The following is a 13,395-nucleotide window of genomic DNA, read 5'->3' as shown; positions in this document are numbered from 1 at the left end:
GGGCTTTCCTAGAGTAAGAGGAAAGGTGCGCGCGTCGGGTCCCAGGACCACGCCCAGGGTCCCGAATCTCCGAAGGACACGTGAGACCCGCTGGCGAGCAGTCCTCGTAGCTGCGAGTTGTTTCAGAGAAAGGACACAGCTCAGCTCCCCGTGGAGTCATGGACAGACAGATGGACCCACTGAATTCCCAGCCGAGCTGCGAGGCCGGGCCCCAGAGACGGGCCCGTGGGGCTGCCCGTGGGGCACTTGAGCCCTCGGCTCCCCAGGCTGCAGGTCTCCGCATGGACCACGTTTTCTACAGGCATTTGGGGCGTATGGCCACTCCTGTCAGTCGTGAGAACGGGCAGCGCCCTCCTGCTCTCGCCGGATGCCTGCCGGGGCTAGCCTTGCCTGCAGCCCCTCTGAGGACCAGGGTCAGGCTGGGTACCGCCTTTCGCCCAGGACGCCTGCTGGAAGTGAAAGAAGTCTGTGAGGCCCCGTGTTTGTGAAGTTGGTTTATGTGAGCTCATTCGTTTTGGGACTCCCCCCTGAGAAGGCCCAGGAACGGTGACAGCCCCGGCCCAGGACTGTGACCTGTAACTGCCCTTCCTACAGGAGGGGAGGCCTCCATGAGGCCAGGAGGGACCCCGGGTCTTCTCTGAAAGCAGGGAGGCCACCCCACACTGCCATCCCCGTCACAGGGAAGGACCCAGACACGGGGTCCTGCTCTCAAAGGCTGCTGGCTGGAGCGGGGGAGCATCCCAGCAGCGACAGGCTTGCACATGTGCAGCGAACGCTTCCTGTTCTTTGTTCCCCACGTCCACAAATGAGCAGAAGATCCACACAGAAACGGCCTTCACCCTGCAGGGTCAGACGGGCGCAGCGGCCACGGTGCTTGAGCTCACTGAGGGGGTCCTCCAGGCGGAGCCCCGTGTGCTGGGCTTCAGGCCTGCCACGGGAAGGTCCAGTTAGGGCCTGGTGATGGAGACCCTTCAGGGCCACTGCCAGCCCCTCGGCCGCAGGCAGGACCTTCATCTCGGGGTATGTGGGCCCAGGAGTCCTAGGGTCTATCTGGAGGAGGCCCGTCCCTGCGTGTGCAGCCTGTCCCACGTGGCCTCCAAGAGGCGTGGCTGGCTTCTGGGCCTGACCCTGAGCCCTCACCTGTCTGTGGTCTCATTTGTTTCTCACCAGTTTTAGGTCAGACCCTACACGTCCACATGTCCTAGAGCCCCCGTGCCAGGTCTTCACAGACGCCCCCACCAGGCTCCCCGGGTTCCCAGCCTGGCGGTGTCTGCACTCTCCGTGTTGACCTGCCCCACCCCACCCCCCCCACTGCCACGGGTGCTCCGGCCCCTCCTCAGGGACAGCGGGGTGAGTGGCCAGGCCCCGCCAGCTTCCCCAGCACTAGGTATCCCACGTGGAGCCTGTGGCCTGTGGGCCTGGGGACGCGAACCTCTGGCCGCGGGTCCCCGTGAACTGCTGCTCTTATCCTTCTTTTTCATGTTGGGTGTTTGTTTTTCTTACTGATTTTACGTTACATTCTATAGACTAGCTTTTTCATGCAGGGTAAACACAGCAAATGCTTTCTTCTTGTCTGTTGCTCGTTTTAATTAAAACACGAGTTTTTCACAGTTCCCTTTCCGTCTTTTGTCTTCTCGTTTAGGAAGCCTTTCGTGCCCCAACTTGTAAATAGATCAGACCTGATTTAAAACACATCTTAGGGACTTCCCTGGTGGTCCAGTGGTTAGGACTCCGTGCTTTCACTGCCGAGGGCCCGGGTTCGATCCCTGGTCGGGGAACTAAGATCCCACAAGCCACGCAGTGTGGCAGAAAAAACACACACCCATTTTAAATGTCTGAATGTATTGTAAATGTACCTTTTAATGCTTGGTTGGCGCACATTTGGCTTTTTAATCCACCTGGACGTCCCTCTGGGGACTGTTCTCGATTCTTGTTCACTTCCCCCGACCGGAGCAGCCCCTCTGCTGCCGACCAAGCCGGGCGCTGTCCCAGCTCGTCCTGCGAGCCCCTCGCGGCCCCGCGCTCCGCTGTCTGGGCGACAGGCCTTCCTCCCTCCCCCCAGGAACACTGGCCGTTCTCACTCATCTGTTCCTGCACGAGAATTCTGGAGTAAACCTGTCCGGTTGCCTGTGCGGCCGTTGAGGGTGTAGTGCTTTATCTACTTCATGGGCAGTTTGGGGACAGTTGGTCTCCATGGTGCTGACGCTTCTGCTGGCTGTGCGGGGCGGGCGGGGGGTGTTCCCGCGGCAGCGCGACTGACCCCTGGCCCGGCCTGGCCTGCGGAGGGCGCCGCGTGCAGCCCCCGCACCCTGCTGACACTGACGACAGAAACATGAGACAGGTGGGGAAGCGCGCCGGCTTTACGTTTAGGAGAATTCGCATCGTGAAGGTCGTGTTGCTCCTCAGTTAATCTATGAATTCTTTGCAATAAAAATAAAAGTCCTGATGTCGTTTCCACAGATTTCAATCTCAAAATTCACATGTAAGTTATCCAAAATGGCCGGCGATGTTTTTAAAAATAAGAAGAGACAAACTCTGTTCTTTACCAATTTTTTTCAAACATCTGTTGTGTTGTTACAAGTGTTCAGACTCACGCTTGACATGTACTTAGGTAGGGATAGTATGAAACACGAAATGTGAGTCTAAAAGAAAATAACAGACCAATGGGTCTATGTTGCTGAGACCATGGGTAGCTGTGTAGAAGAAGAAAAAATTGGGTCCCGTCTAATAACAGACAAATACAGTCGTTCTGATTTGTTAAAAGATCTAATTGTGAAAAGCAATTTCTTAGGAAAAACTAATAAAATATAGAGGAACATTTTTATAACACCAGAGTAAGGAAGATATCTTAAATGTGAAAAAATATATATAAGCCATGGAGAAAATGGTTAATAAATTTAACTAACTTAAAAATTCTCTGTTCCTTGAAAAAACACGTTTCTTTAACAAAAAGATGTGGCACTGATTGGGAGTAAATAGGTTCAAACTATGTAACTCACAAAACGAATAGTATCCATTATATACAGTGGATTATGAAAATTAATAGGAAAATGAAAAAACGCATGAAGGGAATTAACAGAGGACAAACTGAATAAACTACAAGGAGATGCTCAGCTTCATCTTACTTTGTAGATAGCATCGCTGGGCCATATATTTTGATCCACTCTGACAGGCTCTGTGTCGATTGGTGTATTTAGACCGTTGGGCTTGAAGTGTTTATTGGTACACAGGCCGACCCCGCTTTACTGCACTTGGAGCGCAGTGAGGGTCTGTGACCGCCCTGCGTCAAGCGAGTCTGTCGGCACCTTTTTCCAGCAGCATCTGCTCACTTCGTGTCTCTGTGTCCCGTTTTGGTAATTCTTGAAGTACTTCAAACATTTCCTCATCATTGTATTTGTTATGGTATCTGTAATCAGTGGTCTTTGATGTTACTGCTGAGACTCACTGAAGGCTCAGACAATGGGTAGCATTTCTTAGCAATAAAGCATTTTTAATTAAAGGGATGGGCACTGTCTTTTGGGCATAACACTGTTGCATTAATAGGCCACAGTGTCGCGGAAACGTAGCGTTTAGACGCGCTGGGAACCAAAACGTCCATCCGCGTGGCCCCTTTGCTTCACTGCACAGGGCTGCAGCCCAGCCCGCAGTGTCTCCGCGGCACCTGGGGTTGGATTGATAGCCTCCCTATTTGTTACTGTTTTCTAGTCTTCGCCGTTGTTCTTTGGTGCTTTTTTGTCTTCCACTCTTTTCCTATCTTCTGTGGTTTTAATTGAGCATTTTATATGATCCCTTTTCTCTCCTTTCGACCATATCAGTTATACTTTTTCTTCTGCTGTTTTCAGTGGTCGCCCTAGAGTGTGCCCATTTACCAACTAACCCAAGTTCACTTTCAAATAGCATATTATCACTTCCCAGGCAGTGGGTGTGCTTCATAATGCCACAGAAATCCTAATTCCTTTCTCCTGGCTCTTGTATCATTGTTGTTCATTTCACTTGTACACAGGCACGTTTGAGTATGTGTGTCTATATGTGAAATATGTACATAGGCATACCTGTCGGGTGTATTGTTGCCATTATTACTTTGAACAAACTTATCAGATAAATTAAAAATAAGAAAAATAAACATCTTTATTTTACTTTCACTTATTTCTTCTTTGATGCTCTTCCTTTCTTTAGTAGATCTGAGTTTCCTACCTTTATCGTTTTCCTTCTTTCTAAGGAACTTTTTTTTTTTAACATTTCTGGAAGGTAGATCTACTGGCAACAAATTCCCCCAATTTCTCTCTGAGAAAGTCTTTACTTCTCCTCACTTCTGGAGGATAATTTCTCAGCATACAGAATCCTGGGCTGCTGGTTTTTCTCTCAATGCTGTAAATATCTCGCTTCACTCTTTGCTTGCATGGTTTCTAAGGAGAGGTCAGATGTAATTCTTATCTCAGTTCCCCTGTAGGTAAAGTGTCCCCCTCCCCTCCCACCCCCCAGCTCCTTTGGGATTTTTTTCTTTATCTTTGATTTTCTCTAAGTTGAAACTGACATGCCCAGGTGTAGTCTTTCCAGCATTAGTCCTGCCGTGTTCTCTGGGCTTCCTGGATCTGTGGTTTGGTGTCTGACATTGATTTGGGGAAATTCTCAGTTAAAATGTTTCAGTATTTCTTCTGTTCTTCCCTCTTCTCCTTCTGGATTCCCCATTATGTTACACCTTCGCCCACAGGCCTTAGATGTTCTGTTCTGTTCTTTACAGGCTTTTCCCTTTGCTTTTGGGTTTTCAGGGACTCTGTCGAGATGTCCTTTCGCTCAGAGGTTCCTTCCTCAGCCGTGTCCACTCTAATCAGCCCATCAAAGGCAACCTTCATTTCTGCTGCAGGGCTCCGATCTCTGGCGTTCCTTTTCGGTTCTTCCTTAGGATTTCCACCTCTCTGCTCACACTCCCCTTATGTCCTGCGTGCTGTCTACTTTATCCATTAGAGCCCTCAGCACGCTGACCACAGTTGTCTTGAGTCCCGGTCTGATAATCCCAACATCCTGACACGTCTGGTTCTGATGCGTGTTCTGTCTCTTCAGATTCTGCTTTTTGCCATTCCACGTGCCTTGTAATTTTTTCTCACTAGCCAGACATTTTGTACTGGGTCAGAAAACTCTGTCTTCCATTTTTGTTGTCATCTCTCTCCCACACCAGCTCCTTATGTCCCACCTTCTGGTAGTAAGAGAATTAAAGACCCTTCCAATCGGGACCCCCGCCTCTCCACCCCTTGCAGTTTATAATTTCCCATCCACCTCTTAGGTAGATGTCAGCTCCACACGTGCCCACACGTGCACGCACACAGTCACCCAGGTACACACGTGCACTGACACGTGCACATACGGTGTCCCCGGGAGCCGCAGCCTGAACGGTGCGGGCCACCCCCCACACACCCTGGCCTCTCAGGGACTTGCTTCAGTTTAAGCTCTTGTGAGTTAACCGTAGACATTTCCTATAATAACCAAGTGCCCTTTTGTTTTTAATCCCAGTTATGCGAAGGGAGATTTGGATCTTTCTTACGTCACGTCCAGAATTGCAGGTACGTTTGTTTGCCAGCTTTAAATAAGGATGAACTTCTGGCTCTTTCCTGTGTGAGGGTGGTGCGTGGGATTCTGGCCTCTTGGGCAGCCACTCACTTGCCCGAGATGTGGCCTAGGGTGTCCACCCCTGCATCCAGTGTGCCTCTAGGCCCTGCGGTGGATAACGCCAGTGTCAACCCAGCTTCTCCCCCTGGTCTGGAACCTTCTGAAATGCTGAGGTCATGAGGGAAATAATGCGAGGCCACACATATTAAAATGTGGGTCTCCAGGCAAAAATCACAATCCAGATGCTTGGGGAGATCCTGTGGTGCTTCAGGCTCTGTGGCAGAAGCTGCGTCTCAGGAGGGTCTCGGGGCACCATCTGGGGATCCCAGAGGATCTGACGGGCGGTGGGGCGGGGCTTGTAGGCCGCTGCTCCGCCCCTTCTCAGGACTCGCCGCTGTACTCACGGGTCAGCGGCCGCGAGGAGCAGGCCCCCGTGTGTGCCCGACCGTCTGGCCTGTGGTTGTAGAGGTTGCAGGGGCTCCTCTCTTGCAGTGATGTCATTCCCGGCGGAAGGTGTGGAGTCGGCCATCAAGAACAACATCGAAGACGTGCGGTTGTTTCTGGACACGAAGCACCCGGGCCGCTACGCTGTCTACAACCTGTCCCTGAGGACGTACCGGGCCTCCAAGTTCCACAACCGGGTGAGCACGGGCTCTGGCCGACGCTCAGCCTAGTGTGAGCACGGGCTCTGGCCGTGTGGCGCTGGTCCTCCCTTGACGCTGCGTAGAAGGGGCGGGGTCTTGAGGATCGCTGAGCCTGAGGTGCCTCCAGAGGGAACGCGAGACCACGCAGTTTCCTTGGCGGATAAATGCTCGGGACGTGGGCGCTTTTTACAGTATTTATACTGACCCTGAGCGCAGACAGGGCGGGTGCTGCGCTCCTTCTGCCACGTCTGCCAGAGCCTGGCTCCCGAGTCCTGTCGCGCGCCTGGGGGGCGGCACTTGGTTTGGGGGTGGTGGGGTGCTTTGGGTGGGGCCCGTGTGTCTGCACCCCGGCTGGCGAGCTGCCCTCTCTGCAGGTCTCCGAGTGTGGCTGGGCAGCCCGACGGGCCCCGAGCCTCCGTAGCCTGTACAGCCTCTGCAGGAACATGCACGCCTGGCTGCGCCAGGACCCCGGGAACGTCTGCGTGGTGCACTGCGTGGTGAGCAAGCTGCCCCGCCCTGGGACACTCAGGGGACAGAGGGGACATGCAGAGGGTCAGGCGGGGACGGCTGGGTGTTCCGAGTGGTGACCCCGACGCCCACCACTCCCGGGAGCAGCAGTTCTGCCCTGGGGTCTGCGGCTGGCGGCCCAGGCCCGGTGCCCCCAGGCGGCTCCTGGTACCTTCTGTGGGTCACGGCCGGGTCCCTGGCAGCAGGGGCTTCTGGCAGAAGACTGTCCTCACTGAGGGTTCCCCCCACCCCTTTTATGGAAGGTGCGGACCCCCTTGTGGCAGCACCCACGTACGGAGGCCAGCCTGCCTCCTGGGACCCCGTCTCTGAGCCCACGCTGGGGCTGAGGGTTTGTGGGTATCACACCCAGTGTGGCACCTGCCAGAACCCACCCTCGAACGTCAGTACTGCAGTCCTGGCGTGGGTGACCATCACAGCAGGGGTGGCACTGCAGAGGGTTCGTGAGGGTGAGCGTGGACGTGCCGAGCGCTGAGGTCGGGTGGGGACCGAGGTCAGGTGGGGACCCTGACAGAGAGCAGCACGTACCCGGCCGCCTCGTGCCTTCTGCTGCGGAGCCTGTATTCTCTCCGCTCCCTGAATTCTCACCTCATCAGGTGGGTTTTCCTAAGTTCCCTGATGAGCCCCGGCCCCAGGCGCAGGCCCTGACTATCCTGGGGGAGTGAGTGCCGCCTGAACCTGTCCCGTGCATCTGTCCTAGGACGGGAGGGCCGCATCTGCCGTGGCCGTCTGCTCCTTCCTGTGCTTCTGCCGGCTCTTCAGCACCGCAGAGGCCGCCGTGTACATGTTCAGTATGAAGCGCTGCCCGCCGGGCATCTGGCCGTCCCACAAAAGGTATGGCGTCCACCGTGGGGCCCAGGTGCGGCGTCACCGTGGCCAGGCCGTAGCTGTGGGCGCTGGGAGACGGCAGGGTTTCACGCGGGTGTGCGGCCCGCGTGCGCAGTCGGGGCAGCCGCGCCTCTGCCCTGCCGGGGCTCCCGAGCAACGGGGCCGCGCCTCTGCCCAGGGCCTGGGCGCCGACCTTCTAGCGCATGAAGCCACTTGCTCGCTGGCGATGGGGCAGCCCCTGGGTGCCACCTCTGCACACGTGGCCCGGTGGCTCCATTCGGCAGAGGAGGTGGCATTTGGGAGCTGTGTGGCAGCACCGCCTCTGCCGTGCGTCCTCCGTGTCAGGGTCCGTGAGACACAGCTTCTAGGCTGTCTCTGCTGACGACTTACAGGGGATGGTTTCCCAGGGCTGCAGCTGGCCACTGCCCACCCCCTGCCCCCTGGGGCCACTGCCTGCTCCCAGACCGCCTTCCCCACTTCCGTCCACCTTGCAGCGAGGGGGGAGCCTCACGCTCAGGCCTGAGGAGTTGCTCACTCCCCTCGGGTACTGGGGGAGCATCTCCTTTCTCTGTGGGGAGGGCCTTGGCATGAACAACACAGGGCCCGAGAGTGGGGAGAGCCGGGGCCGCCTGGGTCGAGATCGAGAAGGCGTCCAGGCCAGTGAGGGGCCGTCGTGGTCATTCCTCCCGCTCGGGGTGGCTGCACTGCCTCGATGGCGGTGTGGGGTGGTTGACCCACTCCTGCTTGTGAGACCCACCCCGCTGGCTCGCTGCCTGGGGGCAGGGCGTACCCCGAGACAGCTGGCACGCTGTCGTGTCTTCTGTGTGGCTCGGGGTGGGGTGGGGTGGGGCGGGCCTGTCCACCGTGCAGAAGGCGTGGCAGAGCAAGGGCTGCACCACCGAGCATGGGTGACAGGCTGCCGACCCTTTCAGCATGTCACCTTCCTGTAATCTGGGCACACCCGGGGTTCCCGAACTGTGCCTGCAGCTTGGGGTGCCGCTCGGGAGCGCTCGGAGTCGGGGGTCAGAGCCAGCAGAGTATCGTTGTTGCCGGTCTGTGCCTGGCCCCGGGGCCCACAGCAGACCCCAGGCTGCTTCCTTGGAGACGTGCAGATGTAGAGAGCGTCATCCCCCGCCCGGCCCAACAGCTTACAAAAGAGCGGTGCCCGCTTCAGATGCATGACTTTTTCGAACCTGTTGGAGAAGAGCCATCCTGGAGCCATCGGCTCACTCCCAATCCAAGGAGGGACAGGCACCCACCCACAGGGCACTCGGCGGGGCGTGGTCTGTGCCCTGCAGGACAGGTCAGAGAGGGAGGCCGCTGCTCAGGGGGCACGAGGTCATCTCCTGGGGACATACGGATGAAGCAGCCTTTGCATGAGGCTCGGAACCGTGATGGGACGTCCGGAGTTGCTGGTCGCTGGTCTGTGCGTTCAAGACTGATGACAGGGGTGGGGGGGGGAGGGAGCAAGGAAGACCCAAACGGAGAGGGCCGCGACCTCGGAGGGGTCTGTAGATGTCCTTCACCGGAACACGCGTCAGGCCATCTCAGATGGTCGGACAGACGCACCACTGGGGCCCCCGGGGGAGACGGAGCAGGAAGGGGGAGCACGGAGGAGGCGTTGCTGAGAATTTCCCCAAATTAACGGCAGACGTTGAACCCAAGAAGCTCAGAGGACACCAAGTGGGATTCAGAACAAAACACACACACGGAAAACCCACTTTGGCTTCCGGCGTTCACGCTGCCGAGAGCCACGCAGAGGAGCTCCGGAAGGTGGGCGGCAGGAGTGGGGGTGCAAGCAGTGAAGGTTCTTCTCAAGGGCCGTCATTACGTCAGCAGAGGATGCGAGTGGCGGCCTGGGACGTGCTCGGGTGACCCAGGAGATCAGGAAGGAGAAGCCGAGGCTGGAGAGGCAGGCGGGCGGCCGGCTGGCTGGGAAGCCGGTTCAGCGTCACCTGTGTGTCGGGCCCCTCGCCGGGCGCACGCTGCCTGCGGGCCTGCACCGTAGCACTGGCGGCGGGGGCGGAGGAGGGTTGTGTGCAGGGCACGTGCGACAGGCCCCGCTGCTGAAACACCTGTCCCTGCGGGTCAGGCGTCCAGCTCAGACGTGACTCGGGCAGTCTCCTTCTCCTTCAGTTTTGAATCTGCTCCCAAGCTCACTCAGGTTGTGGGCTGTGGACCTGGGTCGTGGTCCTGGCTTCTTGCTGTCGGCGAGAGACGCCCGGGTCTCCTGCCACGCGGCCGTCTCCACCGCGGACCTCGGGAGCGGCCAGAGTGCAGTGGCGAGACGGAGTGTCGCCTGCTGTCAGTTTGGAGCCAGCCACGGCTCCCGCCCCTCCCTGGGAGATGGGTTAGACCAGCGCGGGAGATGGACGCCCTGCGGTGGTGCCACAAAGAGGAGCTGCGGAACCACCAAGGGAGCCGGCGGAGCGGATTCCAGGTCCACAGAGCAGGACGGGGGCGGTTGCAGCGTCCCTCTCAGTGAGCAGTGGAACAGGTCGGCAGGCCGGTTCAGAGCCACGGAGTGTACTCACGACAGCAACGTGCGTGCAGAGCCCGTGGGAAGAAGGATCGTGTTCCGGGCTCTTACACCGCGACAGATTGGGAAGAGTAGAAGTCATGCCAGATATGTTCCCAGGCCATCGTGGGATTAACCCGGAAATCAGTGACAGCAGGTGGTTTTGGAGAGCCTTAAATATTTCAAAGTGAAACAATCTACCTATGAGTAGCTGGTGAGTCAAAGAGGAAATCTCAAGGGAAATTTAAAGATATTTTGAACTGAATGAAAATTACAACATAAGATTCATGAGATGACACCGGAACGTTGCTTTTAGTGAAATTTATAGCATGAGATGCTTACGTGTGATTGAGAAAAGACTGACGACCTGATGGGCTCCAGAGACACGGAGCACGGGTGCGCCGTGGCATGTGGGCACATATGGAGCACACGTGTGGTGTGGGCTGCACAGAGCATGTGTGTGACGCAGTGCGTGGGCTGAGCACGGAGCACGCATGTGACGTGGCCCGTTTTCCTGCACAGAACACGCATGTGACATGGTGTGCCTCCTGCCCTCCAGGTACATCGAGTATGTGTGCGACATGGTGGCAGAGGAGCCCATCACGCCCCACAGCAAGCCCATCCTGGTGAAGGCCGTGGTCATGACGCCTGTGCCCCTGTTCAGCAAGCAGCGGAACGGCTGCCGGCCCTTCTGCGAGGTCTACGTGGGGGATGAGCGTGTGACCACCACGTCCCAGGAGTACGACAAGATGAGGTGGGCTCGGGGCTCAGGCCCTTCCTTGCCCCGCGGCCTCATCTTCTGGGGGCTGTCGAGGAGGGAATTGTGCTGTGGGGCTGTGGCTGGGCGGTGGGCATGGAGGCGGGGCCGGCGGGGCCTGTGGGGGAGTTCTCGGGGTCTTCGTGCTGGGTGGCTCCTTGGAAGTCCTCTCCTGGACCATCCTCCCCCCATACCTGACGTAATTTGGCAGAAAAACCCGCGAGGCAAGAAGAAACTGGCGCTGTGGGTCGCAGTTCATCAGAACGGTGCACCTTATACCTAAGTGCACTGCTTTTCTTGGTTCTGTTCTCCAGGGATTTTAAAATCGAGGACGGCAAAGCAGTCATTCCCCTGGGCATAACGGTCCAGGGAGACGTGCTCATCATCATCTATCACGCGAGGTCCACCCTGGGAGGAAGGCTGCAGGCTAAGGTGAGCGGGCGCTGGGCGGCCCCTGGGCGAGCTTGGTTCTCTAAGCACAGTGAGAGCTCTGTGTCCCCACCTGTGTGGCAGAGGCAGAAGGGACTGTAGCCTGAGCCTGCCCAGCTGTGGCCCTGGGACCTCCCCACGGGCCCAAGGAGCCGCTTGTTGGCTAGGGCGCTGCCCCAGCCTCTGTGTGTCCCTGGCCCTGGAGCCCCGTGTGGGGCCTCAGCTGGTCACCCGTGAAGGGCCTGGCATTGCCCTCCCGGCCTGAGGACCTTCTGTTCGCTTTCTCCCTGCAGATGGCGTCCATGAAGATGTTCCAGATCCAGTTCCACACAGGGTTTGTGCCTCGGAATGCAGCTACTGTGAAATTTGCAAAGTATGTTGGTGTCACACTGAGGGGGGCGGACGAGAGGGGTCGGGGTGCACCCCCAGCCGTGGCTGGTGTGGAGACAAGTGCAGTGTGATTGATACTGGCAGGGGTCCCGGGGGTGCTGAGCTCTGACGCCTGGGGTCCCGGGAGGGCCGTGAGCTCTGACGCCCGGGGTCCCGGGAGGGCCGTGAGCTCTGACGCCCGGGGTCCCGGGAGGGCCGTGAGCTCTGATGCCCCGGGTCCCGGGAGGGCTGTGAGCTCTGACGCCCCGGGTCCCGGGAGGGCTCACACAGGGCAGTGCCGCACCAGGGCTGCCTGTGGTAAGGGCTCAGGGAGAGCCACCCAGCCACCCTCACAGCGCCAGCGTCATGGGCCGTGGGCATGTCTGTGTTTCTGCCTGTTGTTGCTCCTTTAAGAGTTTCCGTGTTCTTGTCTTTTAGTATGTTTTCCACATTGGCACCTCGTGCATTTTTTTTTAACGTGCCAACGTGACGAAGACGAGGAATGCCACGCTTTAAGGTTTCAGGTTTTTTCTCCTTTGGAGGAAGGTAGTCCCAGAGCTTCAGGTGTCCTTGTGTCATCAGACATTTCTCTTCAGAGACCCGATGACTGAAGACCAAGCGGAAGAGCTGGGCGAGAGGCCTGTAGGTGAATCTGATGCTGGAGCCGGGAGACGGCATTGACTGTCTCGTGTGTTCAGGGAAGTACAAGGGGGATTTTCACCGCAGAGCTGGAACGTGTGAAGAGGAGGCAGGTGTGACTCTCGGACTGAGAAACGTCACAGCTGGAACTGAGGATTGAGCCGTGTGCCCGGTAGCAGAGTAGACACAGGAACGAACAATGGTGAGAGAGAGATGGATACAGAGGGGTCGCAGGGGTGTTGGGGGCTGGGAAACGGTCAGACGTGCCTTTGTTCGGAGTCCAAGGAGAAGAGGACACACCAGAAACAAAGTTGGAAAAATCACCGGCCGAAAATTTCCTTACACTGATGAAAAACGTCAAACCATAGAATCAAAAACTCTGAAAACAGCGAACAGGAGTTTATATATAAGAAGGAAGGAAACCCCTTCCTCAGCATTTTGCAAATTGCTGAAAACCAAAGACGACCATTTCGGAGCCCCCAGGGGAGGGACCTTCAAAGTAAGGAGACCGCAGCTGCCTTTTAACCAAGGGGTGGGAGCCAGAGTCGGGGGCGTCTTCAGCAAGTGCCTGAGGAGAACGTTGGCCAACTTGAAATTCTGTCTCCTGTGAAGTCATCCTTCAGAAGCAAAAGCCAATCAAAGATGTTTTCGGGCAGACGAGATGTTTGCAGTGTGTGTCAGACGTGGACACATAGAGAAGCACAGAATGAAAAGAGAAAGATGCCCATTAAAAGCAGGCAGGGGGACTCTGCTGGCGGATCCACACGGCCAGCAAGCACCTGAGCCAGTCTGTGCGTCCCTCATCACCAGGGAAGCAGGTTAGAGCCGCGAGGGCAAGGAAATCGGGGGGGAGCCCCCGTGGGAGCCACGCGGAGTTAGGTGTTTTCCTGTGACGAGAACTTGGAAGATCACCTGCCTCAGTGCTTCCCATGTGCACGTGACGTCATTAGCCACGTACCCAGGGCCTCAGGCTCGATGGCTCCAGACTGAGAAGAGGCCCCCGTGGCGTCGGCAGTCGGTTGGAGAGTGAGCTGTGATGTCATGTCCATGACCCTGTTAACGTCTGCTCAGGCCTCCCGTGG

General features: G+C 57.1%; 1 protein-coding gene across 4 annotated transcripts in view; it reads left to right on the top strand.

Moving 5' to 3' along the window:
* Positions 1-13,395, top strand: part of GAK (cyclin G associated kinase) — a 51,094-nt gene that overhangs the window by 25,383 nt on the left and 12,316 nt on the right. For all 4 annotated transcript variants that reach the window (XM_032632438.1, XM_032632436.1, XM_032632437.1 and 1 more), the window contains exons 12-18: positions 5,509-5,558; positions 6,097-6,245; positions 6,623-6,745; positions 7,474-7,607; positions 10,679-10,873; positions 11,191-11,308; positions 11,599-11,678. In XM_032632438.1, the coding sequence (XP_032488329.1) occupies positions 5,509-5,558; positions 6,097-6,245; positions 6,623-6,745; positions 7,474-7,607; positions 10,679-10,873; positions 11,191-11,308; positions 11,599-11,678 (849 nt within the window). The remainder of the gene's footprint in view (positions 1-5,508; positions 5,559-6,096; positions 6,246-6,622; positions 6,746-7,473; positions 7,608-10,678; positions 10,874-11,190; positions 11,309-11,598; positions 11,679-13,395) is intronic.

The sequence above is a fragment of the Phocoena sinus genome, chromosome 5 (assembly GCF_008692025.1).
Source record: "Phocoena sinus isolate mPhoSin1 chromosome 5, mPhoSin1.pri, whole genome shotgun sequence".
In the NCBI taxonomy this organism is placed as follows: Eukaryota; Metazoa; Chordata; class Mammalia; order Artiodactyla; family Phocoenidae; genus Phocoena; species Phocoena sinus.
This window is presented reverse-complemented; position numbering and strand designations above follow the sequence as displayed.